The sequence below is a fragment of the Buteo buteo genome, chromosome 3, assembly GCF_964188355.1.
Source record: "Buteo buteo chromosome 3, bButBut1.hap1.1, whole genome shotgun sequence".
NCBI lineage: Eukaryota > Metazoa > Chordata > Aves > Accipitriformes > Accipitridae > Buteo > Buteo buteo.
The window spans coordinates 69,663,284-69,684,065 of record NC_134173.1 but is presented as its reverse complement, the minus strand read 5'-3'; the positions used below and the strand labels follow the sequence as shown (position 1 = coordinate 69,684,065).

The 20,782-nt window shown below is 47.7% G+C and overlaps 1 protein-coding gene across 1 annotated transcript in view; it reads left to right on the top strand.

Moving 5' to 3' along the window:
* Positions 1-8,896: 8,896 nt before the first annotated feature.
* The window catches only part of KCNQ3 (potassium voltage-gated channel subfamily Q member 3), a 198,543-nt gene continuing 186,657 nt past the window's right edge, over positions 8,897-20,782 (top strand). Inside the window, exon 1 of the mRNA XM_075024403.1 lies at positions 8,897-9,276. Within this exon, the coding sequence (XP_074880504.1) occupies positions 8,897-9,276 (380 nt within the window). The remainder of the gene's footprint in view (positions 9,277-20,782) is intronic.

Genomic DNA, 20,782 nt, shown 5'->3' with positions numbered 1-20,782 from the left:
GGGAATAAGTAATAGTAGGAAGAGAAAGTGCTACACCCACATATTAATTGCCAAAGCAACTCTCCTCCTGAACAGATGAAGAGCACATCTTATTCCTTCCTGCTGTGTCTTCTAGACACACTGTCTCTGATCACAGTTTCTTTGGATCTTCCATTATGAAATCAAGCTAAGCAGTAATACGATTTAAGGACTACATCCATATTGTCGCTGGACAGGTATCCTGAACTCGCCCAGACACACATTTGCAATGTTCCAGTAAGGGCGACTTGCTGGGTAGGCAGAGGGGTACTCCGAAGCAGAGCCTTGTGACCTTGTTCTTGTGCCTACTTCCTAATCAGCCCTTTTCTAGAACGGCAAAGATAATGGTAGTAGAAACAAGATGCTCTGATAGTGCAGGGTCCCAGATCATTCAAGGTGGGAGGTGTGGATACATGCTGTCCAGAAAAGTGGAATAGATTTCCAGTGCATCCCTTGCTCACTAAGCTATAGGCATTATGCTGTACCTGGGAGCTGCAAAAAGGGTATAGACACACCACAGTTTCTAGCCTGAAGTTGACTTTGGTACCGTGCAGGTTGAGATCAACATTTATCTTTGTGCAATAAAGTACAGTTTTCTACAATCAATGGTAATCTGTTTCTCCCACTGAAAACTAGCACACAGAAAGTGCAAATTATGAAATAGAAAGGTAACATTTGAGAACAACAGAAGCCATAGATTTGGGAGCATCATTCAAAGGGAACCTGTGTATTCGCATGGGTCTGTTCAACTGCAAACCAAGTAGAAAAAAATTTGTGACCTCCTGGCATTGTGCAGCCCACTGTCGTTTTCAGCATGAAGAGACCACATGGGCTGGAGACCTGTGCCTGCCTGTGCAGAAGAATGTCTGCCCTCAGGGAAGCCATCTGAAAATTGGGGTATGTATGTGGTGTGGACTTGAAGGCTTTTGCTGGTCCTTCAGGGCTGCAGTGTTCAGAAAGCCCTCAAGAAGCTGCTTGTTAGAGACTGCCTCTGATGAGAAAGGGAAGTTGGCAGTGGGGTTTGTGTCATCTTAGAGACAACTGGGCAAGGGAAGGGAGGCTGGAAATAGATTTTCACTTTTACATTTGCAAAGACAGAAGCTGTCCTAACACAGAGCAATTTCTTCCTGTGCTTGGGAAAGGTGATAAATGGCATCCTTGGAAGACTGAATTGAAATCTTGCTGCTACCAAAGACAGTGGACAGAAACTTTGCCCAGAGGATCACTGCCATCCCTCAGGCTCTTTCAAAGGATGTTCTCCTCTCAAGGGCTGAATGTGAAATAGGGATGGGATAGCTTTGCAAGCCAGTTGGGTCCCACATGTGAAGGACTTATAGCTGTGAATCATAGTGCAGTTCTGGGTTAAATTCCTTGAAATTAAAATATATGTCAGGTACTTCAATCAATCCTTTGTGTAGCTGGGTGTTGGAAGTGAGAAATGAGGTAATATTTGATTGTGGAGTCTCCAGCCTTGGAGATACTCAAAAGCCATCTGGACATGGTCCTGGGCAACTGGCTCTAGGTGGTCCTGCTGGAGCAGCGGGGTTGTACGAGATGACCTCCAGAGGTCCTTTCCAACCTCAGTCAGTCTGTGATTCTGTGATTCTGCAAATATCTGAAGACTGCTTCCTATCCATTAGAGAGAGCTCCAGCTGAAGTTATTAGGACCTAATAGGAATAGGACTATTGAGTGTTGTAAAGCAAACTGTACCATGATGGTTTGACAGCCAACATCACCATTTCAGTTTGTGTGTTGCTTTGTATAACCAGTTATGGTCCAACCCAGAGCTGATGGTGTAGTTGTACCAGTATTCAATCATCCTCAAATTTTACCAACAGTGATGAAGCCCGTGTCATGGAGAAACACAATTCTGACACTCAAGACACTCAAAGCAAAGGCCTTTCTTGTCTTGCTCCACTGGAAGGGACTTGACTGAGGAATTTGCAACAGATCAGTTTATTGCAATTATAAACTGATATTCAGAGGCTTCTCCCATATGTAGCTCCCCTTCCTCCCTCTTTTCTACTTCAAATCATGCCATGTGGCCATTCCTATTCCGCATAAAATTAGAAGCATTGAATAAGTATTTATAGAAAATACCCAAAAGAGATATCGGTTTGCTAAGCCAGGCTGCTTCCTTGTTTAAAAGTAGACAGCATAAAGGAAACCAGAGGGTAGGTTGCCTGCAAGACACATCATTGCAAACGTAACTTCTTCATGTCTGAAGGCAAAGAGGGAATTTGGTGGGAGCCCTTTGTAAAAGCAGTCACAGGCTGCACCTTCTAGTACCTCTAGAGTGACTTCATTTGTTGTTGAATCCATAGCACGATCAGATTTCCACTACTGACATTTCAATTCATTATCCTGATGTTAAGGGAAAATATCCAACTGATGGACTCTCTTTAACAGGGAGAGACTATATTATATTAGGTGCAATCTGAAAGCTTAAAAATTATCTGAAAAGAAATGGAAAAATCATTTCAGTCAGTAATGACTCCACTACATCTTCCTCAGAGTTGCCAGCTGTAGTGATGAGAGTTCAAATGTCAGGATTTTGGGTTGATCCTGTGATGACCCAACACCTGGAAGTGAGACAGACTCTCACCTTAATTTCATTCATTTACAGTCAGGAGGGGAAGTGAGAAATTCCAAGTGGCTCAGAAAAAGTCATAAAACATGAGACTAGATGAGAGAAAGCAAAAGACCCATGAAGACCCATCTTTATTTGCTTGCTTTCTTTCCCTGAAGAATCATGTTATTTTTTCAGGCAGCCCTTTGACTTTTAATGTTACAGTGCTGCCCTGCCTTGTGTGCTAAAGGGGCATGCCTGAAAATTAATCATGATAAGGCAGATCCAACAACCTGAAAAGGTTAAGCACGCTCTGCTCGGTGGGTTGAGGAAAAAAAAAGTTTACAACGAGTATTTTTTTCAAGAAAGTCAAGGCCTAGTATGCTCAGAGCTCAGCAGAGCTAGAAGTCCAAGGTCTGGACCTGCTGATACAATGCATGAACCTTGCTGGCTGAAATCCCTCCTCCTGTCTCAAAGACAAGGACGGTACAAAATGATGGGACAAGATTATGGATGCACACATGCTTTCTGCACTGTGCCATGGATTCAGTAAGGTGAGCACGAGTGAATTATGGGTGCTCTTTTGATTGGTTTGCAACGATCTTTTAATGGCATTGAGATGGTGTGAAGTTACAGTGTATTGATTTTCTTTTGTCCATGCAGTAATTTGTAGTGCTGGTGATTTATTTTCCTCTTGATGTTTTCCATGAAGCTAGTAGGCAGCGAGGCCAAAGACAGCTGGCAGTTGGTCTCCCATCGCTATGGCTGGCACAGGCGGCCACCTCTTGTGCTCAGAGGATCGTTGAGTGCCAGGGGATTCAATCCTTAGGGAGAGCAGAGTTGGCATGGGTGATTTCTGTGGACTCATTTCCACCACTGGCAGGCAGTGATATTGTGTGCTAGGTCAAAGCTGCTGCACTTACAACCCAGGCAACATTTGACCTGCCAGCTCTCAGACCAGGGGACCCGTCCAGGTAAGTCTTTCCCTCAAGTGAGCACTGTTTCTATGAAGGTGTTTAACGGTTGGTGTTTTATTGGGGGTTTGTTTTTTTCTTTTTTCTTTTGATGAATTTTGCCCACTTTGGGACCAGCAGCACCAGCCCCACTGTTATTCTGACCCTGAACAGGAGCTAATACAGGCTCTGGTTTCCAGCTGCGCCTTGTCACTGCAGAGAAAAGGAAAACAGCTTGAGGCAGCAGCTACTTTTCATCAGGCTCATCTGCAGTCTAGGGAAGGAAGAATTGGCTGTCATAACTATCTTTTATTTTTCTGTACAGCTTTGAGATTTCATGGACATCTCCACCCTTCTTCCATCAGCAGATTTAAGGAGCAGACACTGATTTCAGTCTCCCCAACAAGGCTCTTGTGTGCCCTTCTGCCTGGACTGGTTTCATGCAGTTCATGCAAAGATCTGGAAGCCAGAAGGTGACGTTTTGATCACTTTGACCATCTGCAGATCACAGTCCGTAGCCTCAAGTTAAACTAGGCCATAGATTTTAAAAATAAAGATCAAACCTGTGACTCTGACTTAAGACCAAGTCTAAGAGTGTTTCATGCATGACCAGGCTGTTCCACTGACTGACTGTTAGGCATCAGTTTGTGTTGGTTTGGCAGGCAGGAGCAACAGCCACAGCTTAGATTCCCTCAATGCTAAGTCCTAAGAAACAAGCCCTAAAAAAAGAGCTTGACGTCGTAACTATAAGGAAGAAGGAGGACACGGATGCACAAAGAGGAGAGAGGAAACGCTGGAGCATACCTGTGCTGCTGAACACTGTAGTCACAGTAGACGAGATAGGTTGGGTGTTTGAACAATGTGTCTGGGATAGCAATCCCCTAAATCAGCCCCCATGGGGCTTCAGGTCTCTTTTATGGCTAGACTGCTCCTACTGCCTGAATTAGCTGGGGTATCGGTGCTGCACTCTGCACTTAGGCTGTCTCGTTTGGCATTCATCAGCAGGTGCTTCTGGACTGTGCACAGGCACACCGGTAGATTTTGTGGGCATCCCAGTAGTAAGTTTTAAGAAAATGATTGAAAAAGATCATGAAGTAGGTTTGTGTGTGGATTCAGTCCTCCTCAAAGCCTTTGGTGCTTCGGAGGAGAGAGCATGAGGGTGCTTGATGGAGCTTCTACCAAAGGTTGAGTGGAGGTTGGTGTTAGAGACCAGCTAAAAATGGAATTAGATATTGTCACCCTAAATGAGAAAGGAGAAGCCTTGAAGAGCTGCAAAAATTTTGCTAGGTAAGGTAGAGGAGCCAGCAGAAGGATAGAAAGAGAAGGGCCACAAAATTCAACACCACTTGTGTGCTTACACTGAAACTGAGATCCCACTTACTTCTGTGGTTATATAGCTTCACCCTCCCTGTGCCGGGTCTGTATATAAGACTATTAGGTCAAGAGGTCCTCAGGCTTCAAATCTTTCATGCCAGGACATGATCCCTGTGGTTCTGCTCTTCAGCACCTTTCTCAAAACATGTCCTACTCAAGGAGGACATGACATTTAATGATAGGTTCACTCACACTATGGACAGTGTTGCTTTCTGTTCCCAATTGCTAGCTAGCCCCCTGACCATTTTTTCCAAGTACCAAACTACCAAATCTCTGTTACTCTGTCACTGAAGCTCAGGAGCAGCTCTTTGTTCATTTTGCTCCTGAAGGCTTTTGCAGAGCAACTGGTTTTCCGTTTGCAGTTTTCCTTCTTGTAAACACGATCCAGATGTTCCAGCTGAATGTTCGTGTGGCTCTACTAAAACACACTCTGTGTGTGGTTTACCAAGCACTCCTGTGCTTTGTCATTCACAAGAGTCCAGCTGATCTATGAATAAGCCAAGATAAAGCCGTATTATCTTGACCAACAGATATAATCCCTTCCTGTTTTCCTCTGATTTTAGACTGTAACCTCTCTGACTGAACCAGTTTTCTCTTTGACAAGGGCCAGCATAACCTACTGGGAGATGCTTATCACCGGTCCCTCTGCACGCTCCCAACAGAGCTGGTTACAACCTCCTGGCTGCAAACTCCAGCTCGGCAGAAGCACTTGCTTTTGATTACAGAGATCTCCAGCATCAGCCAAGGAGGTGGATATCAAACCTGTGCACGTCGGGCGCTGCCAGCAACACATCATAAATAATAGTAATGGAGTGTAATTGCTCATCAAGCCAAATCACAGCCTGGAGGGCTCCATCTGGCCAAACTCCCTTTGACGTCAGTGGGAGCTTTGCCAGCAGGTGTGCAATAGGATCAGGGTCCCAAGCAGCGGTACCGCCAACGAGGTCCTTAGCACCACTATTAGGGTCTGATTCAGATCCCCTTGAAACTCTTGGGTGTCTTTGCACTGATTTAGAAGACTTTAGCTCGCTCCCCTTGCCTTACACGGCTTCCCAGCCAGTACGGCTGCATCTGCGCAATAGTTATCCCAGATGGACCACGGAGGAGGAGAATTCCTGACACTGAGCGATGGGATTTTAAATTTAGAGAGGAGATGGAAACTCTTTCCTGTCGGGGCTTAAAAGGTGGTTTGTACGGGGGTGATCTGGGACTTGAAAATGTCCCAAAAGTCTGCCTTTTGGAGGATGCAACTGAAAAAACCCAACACGTAATTGAGATTGCAAAGTGTTGTGTCACTGGTGTAGGGGCTATAAAAGCCAAACAAGCTGGTGTGCCTGCCTATCAATCACCTATTGCTATCTGACAGTGGTACAACCCTTTGCAAATGAAAATAATTTACTGCTCCCCCCCCGTGAAAATTATTTACCATCCCCATTTCGGTTTGAACATTTACTGTTGTGGTTCAAAACTGTGATGAATTGGTTAGCTATAAATTTTCTTTCCTTCCCCCTCCTCCTCCCACCTCTTCCTATGTAACGCTGGGATGCAGGTTAAGGCATAGGGTGTTATCTGAAGTAAGTGCTCTACTCTCAGCGCCCCATACATCCTCGCTAATGCTTATAGCTCCCCTGTGGTATTGGGAAGTATCATCGCTATTGTACTGAGGTAGAACAGGAGCTGGAGAGAGATAAATGGCCTAGTTATCAAAACTTCCTAGCCTCCCACAGCCCTCCTTGGGAATACAGCTATAAATGACATTCAAATGATGCTGATAGATGTTAGCTGAGCAGGGAGCAAAACGCGTGCGTTCCTGGTGCCACGCTCGGGCCAGCATCTTCTTGCTGATAGCGTCACGGAGATGTCAGCTAACCTGACACTGCCTGCTGACGCTATAGCCGTGCGGGCGAGATACCGCGCTGTCTGCTCACCTCTGCTTGTGGGCAAATCCCTTGGGGTTGCAAAGGTTCAAAATTGGGTGGTGACTGAGAGGTAGTAATGCTGGAGCTTGCGGAGCTGAAGGCAGAGGTGTTTTTTTCTTCTTTGGCACAGAACGTGCTCAGTTTGGACCCTCAGAGGGTCAAACATCAGAGGGGAAACAGCCCTTCTTCCACCCAGCAATGCAGTGACAGTAGTGTCATTTTTGAGTGACCCGGGACATCTCCAATAGTGGCCTATAGTCTGGTGTGAAGCAGTATGGCCTCTGTGGACCTGTGGCGGGTCCAAAAATCACCTCCAGGAGCTGCCTCTGCATCTGTTGTCCTTCCTCGTGTGCGAAACGGGAGAAGGACTGCTCAGATCATAAATCCCTTGGGGAATGGAGCAGGAGCAGCTAGAGTAGGTGGCAAATCTGCTTCTCTTATAAGTCTGGAAGGGCTCTTGGGTGTCTTGGCATCTCTTCAGGAGATACGAGGAAAACTCCCCCATCTGGAGGCGGAGGACCTCTCATGAAAACAACCAGCAAGCTGTAAGGCTTTGTCTTTTTTTAAAAATTTTATTATGATTATCAGGCAAGAAAGAAAGGCTCGGTTAGACCCTTTGTATCCTCCCAAGGTGTAGCTCCGCGAATGCTTAGCCCTGCAGGCAGATTTTTACACAGGAGCAGCTCTAAGAGGAGAGGGGATGCTTCTAGTGCGTTGTGGCAGAAATCCCAGGGCACCGAGGTTGCAGGGCACGCAAAAGCTGTCTCTTCCCATCTTCCTTGCAGCCAAGAAGCTGAAAGGAAAAGGGTACAGGGCTGTCAATCCCATCCCTTCGGGCTTTAGGCTGGACCGGGGTGCTGGTACACATGCTAAAGCGGAGGAGGGGGCTAGTTCTTAGGTCCGACGGGTCAGGACAGACCCCCCTCGGGGCTGCAGCTGAGCTTGGGCTCCCCCGAGAAGCCACCCGGAGCCGGGGAGGGGGATGGATCCCAGCCCCGGCCTGGGGCAAAAGCAGCACCTCCCGCAAGAGAGCCGTGCAAAAAGCTGCTCCCCGGCGGGGCCGGGGGCTGCCCGGGGATGTTGCCCCTTCACCCCCCGCCTTCCGCGGGCGGACGCTCCTGCTCGGCTCGGCTCAGAACGAACCGCAGCGGCAGGCAGCGCCTCCAGCCGCCCACCCGCCGCCTCTCCCGGCATCCTTCATCCCCCATCCTCCGCTCCTTCCTTCTCCGGTGGGGAAAGCAAACCCCCCCCCCCAACCACCACCACCCACCCACCCACCCGCGGCCGGGGATGCCCTCCCCCTCCTCTCCAGCCTGCAGCAAGGGGGGGGGGGGGGGCTGTGATGCTGCAGGGGGATCCCCCGGGTGTCGAGAGCGGGGTCTCCCCCTTCATTCCGCCGAGCTGCCGGGATCTCCCCGCTCGGCTCCGGCGGCCCCAGCAGCGGCTGGGGGCCTGGGGGGGGGGGGGGAAACACCACCGGTGCCCCACGCCCCGTGGATGACGAGACACCCGGGGCTGGGGGGGGAGCGGGGAGGGTGGGGGGGGGGGCGGGCGCCCGGCTATTTGCTGGCTGCATACAATGGGCCACTCCCTAACGTGAGGGCTTGGGGGGGGGAGGCAGGAGCTGGGAGGAGGAGGAGGAAGAGGAGGCGGAGGGGTTGGGGGGGGGGGGGAGGAAGGGGCTCGGGCATCGGGCTGGTAAATAAACTCCGCGATGATTTCCCTCCCTCACGCCGGCCCAGGTGCCGCCGCGCTCCTGCCTCCCCGCTACCCCGCCGGCGAGGATGACCTGACGGGGATGTGACTGCCTCCCCCCCCCCCACACAACACACCCCCCACTTTTTTTTTTTTTTTTTAATTTTATCCCCCCCCCCCCTCCTCCCTCCCTCCCTCCCTCCAGCCAGCCAGCTATACATGTAGCTACAGATACAAAAATATACAAAGCAATTGGGGGGGTGGGGGGGGGAAGGGCGGGGAGCTCGGATCATGGCCCTGGGGCTCCCGGGGCTGCCGCCGCCGCCGCCGCCGATCCGCAGCTCGCCTCCGGGGCCCGGCGCCGACGATGGGGCTGAAGGCTCGGCGCGGCGCGGCGGGCGGTAGCGCGGCCGGCGGGGAGGCGGCGGCGGCGGCGGCGGCGGCGGGTCCGGGGCGGCGAACGGCGGGCGGCGGCGGCGGCGTTGGCGACCCCGAGCAGGGCTCGCTAGCCCTGGGAAACGGCGGTGGCGGCGGCGGCGGCGGCGATCGCGACGGGACGCTGCTGCTGGAGGGCGGCGGGAAGGAGGAGGGAGGCAAAAGGAGCCCGCCGGGGTTGGGGCTGCTGGCGAAGACCCCCTTGAGCCGCCCGGTGAAGCGGAACCACGCCAAGTATCGCCGCATCCAAACTTTGATCTACGACGCCCTGGAGCGACCCCGCGGCTGGGCGCTGCTCTATCACGCCTTCGTGTGAGTACGCGGGCGCGCAGCATCCGCGGAGACGGGCTCTGTGTGTGTCCCCCACACCCCACCCGGGGCGGTGGGGAACGGGGAACGGGGGTGGGGGGGGGCTGCCCCGCGGAGATGCGTCCGGATCCACCGTTTTGCTTTATCATTCTCGGCGGAAAAAGCTCCGGGGGGTGGTGGGGGGGGTGGCTCCAGCACCGGGGGGCGAGTGTGGGGAGCAAGGGTCTTCTTATGGGGTGTGCTGCTGAGTGGTTTTAGTTATTTTTGGTGGTTTTTATTTTTTATTTTTTTTTTTTCTTCTGCCGTCGGGTTTTCCAAAACGAGGAGCTTGTTTTAAACCCGCCACTCTCTCCCGTACGGACACCCGCGTTGCCTTGGAGCGGCGTGCCCGAGCCTGTGTGTCTCAAACCCTGGAAAAAAAGGGATGCCAGAAAGAGCAAAGCTCCGAGCAGTTTTTAAGGCTCGAAGTGCTTAAGGGGGACTCTGCCGGCTTCGGTTCAGCCCCGAGCATTGCGTGCGGGTAAAGCAGCTGGTACAAACCCCGAGCGGAGCGGCTCTTTCAATAGTTCAAAGTGTCAAACGCAAACCGTCGGGTTTCGGGCCAGTGAGCGTCACCCTGCAGTGCATGAAACCCGAGCATTGCACCACTGTCAGCCAGAAAGTTAAACTGACTGGGAGGAAACAAACTCCTTTCGTGGCCCAAAGGTGACAAGTCAAGTTAATGACCACTGTTTTGCATTCCTAACAGTTTTGTTCCCTGAAGTTTTCATAAGGAATATAGAAAAACAAACAAAAAAAAATCTGTTTACAGCATAGAACGGAGTTGGCAGAGTCTTATTACAATAAATGTGGTCTTTAGTGTTATGAATGTGTTTGAAAACCCAAGGGATTATCAGTGATCACGGTGTTTCTGTTTTTCTTTAATGCTATAACGTGTACAGAGCTCCATGTGATAGAGGATTTAAGCAGTGATTTCTGAAATTGGTTTATTTGCCAAAGACAAAGTGCTCCAGGCTGCATGGGCTGTAAGACTGCAGCTGGATCTTGGGAAGTCCTCATCACTGGTGGAGTCTTTGTGCTTGCAAATAAACACCTTGAGTGTAGGGCTGTGATTTTTACCTTCAGGCAAATTTCTTGTCGATGGTTGTAGGGATTTAGCCCTGGGCAAGGAGTAAAAAGCAGGGCTCACTACTGAGGTGCTGCTGCTGCTGTGTACCACTCACTCATTGCTGCTCCCCTCTTTTCAGTGTTTTCATAAAGTGCGTCTTGGGACACAGATTCCTGCTTTCCAGCTTAATTTCTGTGAAAATGGAGACACTGGATGCTGTGACACTTTTTCAGCCCTTTTTGCCATAGGAAAACTTGTGCTAGCAGGCAGGGAGAGACGGCATGTGGGGTGTGTTGTGCTGGAAAGACTTTTTGGTCCGGAGCTCGCCGTTCAATCATGCTCAGTATTGCATAACGCTGCTTCTTGTTGGGGAGAGCCACGTCTGGACGGAGGGGCACCCCGTTCATCCCGCCTTGGTCAGCCCCCGCACACTGCGTAAGTGAGGCTTTAGCGCACGCCAGAGTGTTACGAGCAGTTGGCATCTTTCTGTGGCCAGCTGGGTCAAATCCACACCCAGGGTCCTGTCTGGATATAAGCGATAGGACAGTGGATGAGTCTAGAGAGGCGAGCTGAGAGATTCACATTTATTCACAATGGTAAAGAAATTTCCAAGTTACAACATTCTTTTTAGATAGCTCTCTAGATGTGTGGTTAACCTTAAGGTCCTCATGCAATATGGATCATAGAATGGGAAAAAATTCAACATGTTTCTAAGGTTTGATCCTTCTTCGGGGCGGACCTGATGCTCTATCTGGCCAACTTCTCTTTGGTGAATACTCCGTCCTGCCAAACTGAGGTGCGAGGCTGACCTGCTCTCCCAGAAGTCACTAACAGTCTTGTTAAGACAATCGGTGCCAAGCTCAACATTAATGAAAAAAAGACTTTTAGGAGTCTTTATCCTTAAAGGACACAAGTCCCGGTCTGTCAGCCCAGCACAGATGTCCCATCCCTTCCCAGGACACCCCGGGGTCTCAGCAGTCCAAGGCTGCAGTTGGGTTTCTGTTCAGTCTCAGCTCCTTCTGCACTCAGTAGAAGTTGTGGGCTCTTACCCCACTGTAGGATCAAATCCTACAAAAGAAATCTGCCAAAACTCATGGAAGAGTGTGGTGAGATCTTGCTGACAGGCTTCAGAGCTTGTTCCTGCAACTGGAAAACGATGACCTGCTGGAGAGCAGGAGCAGTGCCATGGGGAAGCAGCACCTAAGTTGACATCCAGAGCCTTTGTTCTTGCTTTCAAATGAATTGCCTTTTTACCTTTTTTCCTTGTGAAAAGGAGTCTCTCTCATGTTGGAGGTGCTGCTATGACACTGCGTAGTGCCATCCCAGCAGTCCCCCGGTGCTTCTTTTCACACTAGAACAGTTTACACTTTCCCTTGGGTAGGTGAGAGATTGCCAGCCTTTCCATAAAATCTACAGATTTGATGCTGTTTTAATTTTCCAGAAAAGTCCCATTTATCTTAATGACATGTTATACTTTGTCTCAGTCTTCTGTGTAACTTTGCAATAAATACCGTGCAACCAAAATTAAGAGTAAGAAGGTTGCTCTCATATACAAAAAGAGAGAATAAACAGCTGAGGGCCAAAAGGGATTGCAGCATGGGTGGATGTGATGAATTCCTTATACATCCCAGCATTCAGAGGTGTTTAATGAAGAGATGGTGCAAAGGAGTCCGGTGCTCTGTATATCCCAGGATTTAGGAGGTAGGAAGCTGCTGATGGAAGAGGATTGCAACTTTCAGGATTTGCCGAGGGTGTTGTGTGGGGGCAGGAAGGGGCTTTGCAAAGGTCTTTGCAAAAGCTTTGGATGCCAGAACTTTTAAAAGGGTGGTACAGATGGAATCTCGTTAAATCATACAGTGATGCCCATATGGCTGCAAAGGGGTCATGATCCTTTGTGTATCTCACTGTTATAATGTGCACATAAATAAGGTTTGATGCAGTGCCTGTTGTAAACGCTCACTGTAGTTTAGGTGGGGTTAGATCTGCTGAAATGATTCAATCTGGTGAAATAATTCAATGAGAATGCATAAACATCATCAGGCCCTACCAAGCCCTAGCGACAAAGATGCTAGGGGACAAAGGGAGAAATTCCTGATGGCAATTTTAGCGTTCAGCTTTCACTGGCAGTGATTTACAGAAAGTGACATGGGATATTTTCCTTGTGATTCTTCCTCCTTGTTCTGCACAAATGAGTTTGTCCAAGCCTATCCTTATAGCAAAGAGGAAGGTGATTTGGTCCTAAAGAAGCTGACTCTGTTTCCTTCACCATCTGAAAACATTTATTCTCTGGCAGCTCTGCTGGACAGGAGATTTACGTAACACCCCTGAACTTCCCCTCTGCTAGGACACCAGGGTTCACAGACTTCTTGGCAATATGGCAATGTCTTAATGGCATAGGTGGTAAGAGAAAATTGATTTTCCCATGAAAAATTTCACCTCTGTAAACTAAACTCTTGCTGAACATTTTCAGTAAAAAAAATATAAAAATATCTGGTTTAAGCTTTGAGGTTTTTAATTTGGAAATGTCTCTTGGGAGTTGCAGGTCAGGCTACAATCTATCCCTGCTCTTTTCTGAGCTAGTCTCCCTGTAGGTGTAACTGCTGTTCCTGTGATGTACTGTATTTTCCTTTGTGTTGAGCAGTGCAATATATTGCAGGAACCCTCTGCGGTTGTGCCTCGTGGGATGTGTACTTTGGCCAGGGAGACCGACTTGAGACCTGTTCGCCTCCACGAGCCATCCAAATGCTTTATTTATGCACAGAAGCATAAATGAATTAAATGAAAAATTGAAAACAAGTAAGATCTTGATTTTCCAGTTTATTTTTAATTGTAAGCACAGAATATTTGGTGGATAATGGTCAGACTCCAGAAAGGTAACAAAATACAGACCAAGTTTGCAATTGAAATTTGTGAAAATTTTCAACCTGACTTAAAGAAAAAAGAGGCTGAAGGAGTGGTAGCTAGGAGATAGTCTTACCTTCATACCATCCTCTGAGACAACTTCAGCCTTTAACTTTTGTAGAAAAATGAGACTAGGAAAAGGCTTGGGATTAGATTTTCCTCTTTGGGAAAGTGTGCAATATTGTCTGCACTCTGCTGGTGTAGATCACCAGGGTGTACCTGCTGACGAGAGAGGGAAACCATGGGGAACACTTGAAAACCCTTCCCTATTTGCCATACAATCTTCTTTCAATACCACTTAATACCTGGAATAAAAAGAGGAGGCAGAGTCATGCGATCCGTCAAACCGTCAGTATTTCTGGGAAGCGCCGGCGAGCACCTCTTGCATGACTGATCGTAGGTGGGTTGTTTGCAGAAAAGGGCGTCGCGGGACTTGGGGAACAGGTTGAGGGTCTGGGGACTTTCCATTACTTTCCTCTTCGCCCTTTGAGAGATGCTCTGTAAGATGCGCTGTTCCACCAGCCTGTGTTAGCCATCTGGGGCGAGATGGAAACAGGCTCGGGGTAAAAAGAAGGACAACTATGAATGTTTCCTCGGCCTGTTTGGCATGGACTTGTCTCTAAGTGAGTCCCCAGAGCAGCAGAGCAAGTCTGGTCCATTAGCAAGTGCCCTTTGCTTATGTGTTCGCCAATACGAGTTCTGTTTTAATTATTTATGCTAATTCAGCGTAATGCACGGATAAATATTCTGCAGTATACTTTGTAAAAAATAATGAAGTCTTAGTCATTGGAGACCTCACCGCACACCTCTGCTATTACGTCTCCCTTGAGGCTTGCGGAGTCTGCCCCGGGTTGCGTGCGGTTTAGCGAGATGCGACTGTATCTCAGCTGCTGGAATCGGCCGACGTTGGAGGCTGGGGTCACCGGCTGCCGAAAGCTGGGCTTTGCTGGTGGGAATGAGAAGGAGCAGCAGAGCCTGGGGAAGCCACAGGCTGTGTAACGTGAGCGCCTTGCAATCCCCAACCGTAGCTTCGGAGTCACTTCGGCAGCTCGTAGGTGCCCAACGCTCATTTAAGCACCCAAACTACCTCTGAAATTACGGACCCGGCCCTTTGGTGGGAATCGGGGTCTTTTCGCCTACAGCCTCATAACTCCTTGCTAGGACATCGGTGCCGACAGCAAGACCTGCTCCCAGAGCGGGTACCGGCGGGTTGGGTCGGTCAACCGCGCATTCGGTGTTGCCATGGCTACGCTGCTAATTTGCTGAGTTTTGGTGCTTGCTCACGCCTGCTCCATGGGCTCATCGGAGCTGCAGGCGCACGGCTGCCTGTAGCACAGGCGTGCACCTCGGTGTCCCCCCCAAAACCCGCCGGGGATGCAGGTCCCTGAGCACCCCTCTGCAAGTGCAATCTTCTTTTCACACCAGGCCACGCAGCCTCCTCCGGATGGGCGTCGAGATCCGCCGCGGCCGGCGATGCACGAGGGAGAGCCCGACGTGTGGGCGAGTATTGGCGCTGCCAGCAACGGCAAACACTCGGCAGCTGGTCTTTCAATGCTGTCAGCTCAGCCCAGGAATAGAACCTTCAGAAAACAGTCATAGCCCCTGGTGTAATTTCTATCAATCCGAACAGCCCCAGATTTCTTCATTTTGATGAGAGGTGATGCAGCAAAGCCCCTCCAGCAGCCAGCAAACCATATTTTTCTTCTGAGAAACTTGGCAGTGAAGAGTAGCACCATCTCGGTGCTACCCTGGCAGTCCTGGAGACACTGTCAGTGGTAAAGCCATGGACTAGACTTTTCCGAATATCTCCAAGGCAGCAGCTGGGAGTCTGGTTGGAGGTATGTCACGCTTTAACCCCAGCCAGCAACTAAGCACCACGCGGCTGCTCGCTCAGTCTCCCCCCACCCAGTGGGATGGGGCAGAGAATGGGGGAAAAAAATTGAAACTTGTGGATTGAGATAAAGACAGTTTAATAGGACAGAAAGGAAGAAAATAATAATGATAATAATAACAACAACAGTAATAATAAATAATAATAATAATGATAACATGACAATAATAATAATAATAATAATAAAAGAATTAGACTATACAAGTGATGCACAATGCAGTTGCTCACCACTTGCTGACCAATGTCCAGTCAGTTCTCAAGCAGTGATCCACACCCTGCAGCCAACTCCTCCCAGTTTATATACTGGGCATGATGTCACCTGGTATCAAATACGCCTTTGGCCAGTTTGGGTCAGCTGTCCCGGCTGTGAACCCTCCCAGTTTCTTGTGCCCCTCCAGCCTTCTTGCTGGCTGGGCATGAGAAGCTGAAAAATCCTTGACTTAGTCTAAACACTACTTAGCAACAACTGAAAACATCAGTGTGTTATCAACATTCTTCTCATATTGAACCCAAAACACAACAGTATACCAGCTACTAGGAAGAAAATTAACTATCCCAGCCAAAACCAGGACAAGGTACCACCCAGTTGATAAGAGCCATCTCAGTTTCCTCTTGTGCCTCTCTGCTCCTCGCAGCAAACATCAGATCACCATGGGGCACAGCGGGGTCTGGGCACCTCTGGGTCGGCTGCCTGGTGGAGAGGCCACGCAGGTTTTACTTCTTGATTTAATGTGAGATGGAGGTTAGGAAGATGTTTCAAAAATGAGCAGGGAGAGACTTTCCATGCCCATTTTGCTCATTTTGGTGCAGAATGTAGAAACATTCAGAACAAATCTAATGGTAAAAATAGTAACTAAAGACTATGCATACTAACAGCTGAATTAAAAAGTCCTCACATACATATAATGCCAGTTATATACCACTATGCTTAAGTGTGTTTTAGTGAACATGAAGGTGCCCCAGCAGTGCCTGCGTCTCCCAAGCACCACACCAAAAGCTACTCACCCAGCATCTTTCTGTTCTTTCTTTGGGGCTCCATGTCTTCAAACATGACTTGATTAAATCCTTTTTGTTCATAGCTTAGCCAATGTAAAGAACTGCATGTATGTAGAGCACAGTTCTGTACTTCTTTGTGAGTAAAAAGGCCTTTCCATCATTGAGATGTATGTGCAAGGTCAGGTGAGGGAATGCATATTCAAGGACAAGGTCTAGACTTAAGTAATTCAGATCTAATTTAACAGCTGTAAGAAGCTTTCTAAACAAAATCAGTCAAGTGAGTGTTAAGATCATTTATGTCTTGTTTAGAAACTTAATAGATCGGTGACCTTAGTTATAGCTAGGCAGCTGGGTGGTTGGATACTACCATGATCAGCCTTGCATGGTATAAATAAATAATATTGTTGATCCTTATATTTAATAATGCTATATTCCCTTCTTGTGCGTGGAACTTTACAGAAGGAATGGAGCCATGGAGATATTGCATCTGCTATTGCTTCTGGCAGATACTGTATTAAATGGGATAACTTAAATATTAATAGCTTTATAAGGAATATGGTTCACAAGAGCCATTAAGTATGCTGCCTTCTGTCTTAGGATGATAGCTGGGAAGCTTAGCATTTTCTGTGGAGTGAGGGACATGCCCAGGGATATTTAGGTTCATGGTAACCTACTTCTGAAAAAAGCACTTTGGGAGAACTTTCAGGCTAGAAATCTGTAAATTGTCTTCCCCAGCCGTAAGCGAGCAAACTGCTTAAGAGCATGTTTAATTTGGAGCAAATGAAAGGTCCCGCTGATGTCAGGAGGAATCTTTCCAAGGTGTCGCTGAGGTCATCCAAAGCAGAAGAGTGTGACTGGAATCTGGTGGAAAGCAGCACTATGTGTCGTCACCTTCCTCTGCCCAACCAACTCGCTGCTCTACTTAGGCTGTGTGAGATTCTCCTAAGCTACAGTTCTCCGCAGGATTTGTCACAGGCCTTCATCCCTCCCATACCTTAATAGCCACGTTTGGTTATAGTCACCAGGATAACACCTTGATAACACCCTCCTTAGAGGTGCTGCCTTTTGCTTGTTTGTGTGGGTTTTAAAAAAAGGTGGTGAAGTGGAGTTACATATCTCCGACTAAATCTCAGTTTGGAGACGTGCTGAGACCCTGACCTGAGAAGCATCCAGTGTCTCCTGAGGTGGCATGTTCTCTCACTCTCTTCCCCTACATGTGTTAATCCTGCCAAAGTCTTTCCTACTTTACCTTTTCTAGGTTGCTGCTACGTGGTGGTGGAACATTACAGGTCCATTGTACGGGAGCGGCAGTGGAGGAATCCTAATCCTATTTGGGTTGGCTGTTGTCATTTGCTTCCTTTGACTTTACAGGCTTTATTTAATTTGATGGATCCTTGCACCTTGCTTGTCCTCCCTGTTTCCAGAGTTGTTTCTGAGAGCTGTATGGATGTGTTTTGCAGTCCTTTGCCAAGCTGTATTAGTTCGTGACTGTCGTGTTGACTCGCTAGTGCCGTTTTCTAACCCCAGATGCATCTCATATTTACTTTCTTCTATCCTCACTGGTGTTTTGATCACCTTCCAGATAGTACTTTGTGATTTTGTTAACATTCAATTTAATTCTTTTTATAGATAGTTAAGGAAGCACTTAATAAGACCAGAACTAAGGAAATCCATTCAGCATTTCACTAAATAACAACTTCCCTGCTTCCTGGTTAATAAGTTATCATTTGTTATGGCCAGTTTTTATTTTGTGTGGTTTCTCTGCGTCACTTGAATTAATCCTAGAACTAAGATTTTATGAGACATTACATCTATGTCAAAACAGCAAATATTTCCTCATTTCTCTTTGTTCAAACCTGATTGTTGGGCTACATTTATCTACTTAGTTCAGTGATACACATTTAATTGTTATCTTCCCATCTCAGATTTTTTCACGCTTTTGACATGGTAAGTGTGTAACTTGTATAATAAAATAATTCAATGTGCTGTCCACCACTAGAGCAGAGCTAAAGCAATGCTGAAAGCTTAAATGCTCCGATCCATCCAAGTCCCAGTTCTAACATATTTTATAGGAGCCATTAGATTTGGGTTATACCTAACTTCAGGTGAAGGGCAGAGATGTTCATCCTAAACCAGAAGACTCTTTACAGGGCATTCCCCACTGACTGTAAATACAGAGAGTCTGAAATTTTCTGTTTTCAGTGGGGATGGAGGAGAAGCAAGTACAGCTGTTGAAGGACTGATAGTGAAATCCCGAAAGCGCACGGTGGGGAGCTGCCCACCAGGCTCTCGGCAGTGCAGCATCAGCTCTGCTTATCTCTTTTCCCCTCATGCCTCTCTACGCACCACTCAGAGCGTTCATGAGAAGGGATTACACCCTGAGGAGGGAATGTCAAGAGCAGCTGATTGAAATTGCAGGGGAATTAATTTAGGAAGGTAATTACAAGAACTGGAATTTGCTCTTCTACCTTTGCTAACACTGCTGTTCTTGTGAGACGTGCTGGAAGAATTTCAATGCACACGACTGGCTGAGGATCCCCGGTCAGACCTCAGACCCTGTGCAGTGGCATCAGATGCATAGGGCCACAGGGCAGGACCATCCTTGCGCCGCAGATATGGCAACAGCTTTTCTCATGCCTAGAGTAGTCACTAACTACGTCTAGACTAATTGGCAAAGCCGTGCTGGGGACGTTCCCCAGCAGTGGCACACACTGGCCAATAACGCAGCGTTGTTGGATGACCTGTGATGTGGTTTTAGTCTTTGACAACTAAGTGACTGGGCACAGATCGAGTGTTGCCACAGACCTGGGACTGCTCCCAGTAGGAGTCTGCATGTGGCTCCCTGCTTTGGAGGCGAGGTCAGTGTTACGGGCGCTGGGCACCCCAGCTGGCCTCATGGACAGAGTAGGACTGAGCATCTTTGGGTTACTAGAATAGACATAATGGTTGTATGTGAGATCATACCACCATGAGGATATCCTCCTGGGTCTATGCAAAAAGCCACTTTACTTTGGGATAAGAGCTTTCACTTAGATAAAGACCCAAGAAATCCTCCCCCACTGAAATAATGTAGGTTTCACCCTATGTGTGTGTCCAATAACATATTTTATTTTCTATACCCTTTCCCCTCCTTGTTCATGGGACTTTGTCAAGGCTTTTGCCTTTCTGTTTCAACACTCCTTGTGCTGATCAAACTCCCATGGAGGTTCAAATACTTCACCCCCACATCTTGGCATAATAACAAAAGAGTAATTTTTTGTGGTACTAGTCCAGGAGGAAGACCCCACTCATCATTCATTACCAAACTTTTTATGATTTGTGTAAAACACAGAAGAATATATTTCTACTTGCGCTGTTGCTGATATTTGGACATTTCTCCTGATTTTGTCTCACTCGTTATTGTAGATGTTGCTCCATTACCTTGTTAGGTCCTGGGTGCCGTGACGCTGCACAGAGGTGGGGTCTGGCAGCTTCATGCTCATGGCAGTTTCTGCTCTCACCATATGGCATTATCACATGGTACATTCTCAAATACGCTACTGTCTCCAGTGCTAAATTACTTAAAAGAACTCTATTTCCCTGCTTTTCCTCAGGGCTTGGGAGGCTGTCCCTCCACACTCACAATGGGATCCATCCATCTAGTGCCTTATCTGACGTAGCAGTCTGGACTCCTTTTATAGCTGCTGAAGAAAAACAGGAAGTAGAAATTTCTGGAGTGCAATTAATCTCATCCTAAAGACAATTCGAAAATAGGTGAGATTAATCACCTCTTGCAGTGCCTGAAACTTTCCATTGACTACAAAGGAGACCTTGGGTAACTAACTTGAATTTAGGTATTTACATGGAAAACACCTGCGGGATGGGAAACTTTTTGCCTGTCCTGAGAGGCAAGACTCAAAGCCACATTGAGATAACTAAATTTAGATATGTTCATGTACGGTTCTGTGCGTGCAATAGGTATTTAAGTTCTCTTCATAGTAAGTAGAGACCTAGTCAATACAGTTGATAGATTTTATGGTGCAGTTCATCCAGCCAGATGTAGGGGTCTGCTTTACATGGAAATAAATCACAACTTCAGCTCCATTTAGCAACTCTCCACTGTCTGTAGCAGGACCTGAGGTGACTTGATCTCTGGTAAATGTCTGCAGTAAAAGCCACTTTCAGGCAAACGAGTCCTACCTCTAAAGGCAAGAGGATTGTGAGTCTTACTGTTACATAGGCTTTTATTAATATTGGGCTCAACATAAAATTCTAATTCCCTTTCCTCAAGAGCTGTGCATATGGGGCTGCCTCTTATCCCAGGCTGTGACAGGCCTACAGTCATCCCTCACATTAGGCCAAAGAAAAATATGATGGTGTAGTTCATGTCCTCAGTTTTATCATCCTACTTATGCTGCTGATTTCAGTAGCTTTAAGATCTTTTCCTAGTTGGAAGTCTTGAGTTTACCTTTCCACCTTCCCTTTGTTCTCTGGTTTGCTATGGGGTCTATCTCCCTGAGCCCTCCCATAAATGTGCTCTTGATTTATAATCATAATTGCAGTTGATCTTGAGGTCATGCTCAAACCCAGACTTAACTGTCTCTTGTATTGAGCTTCAAATCCAAAGGCTGTGA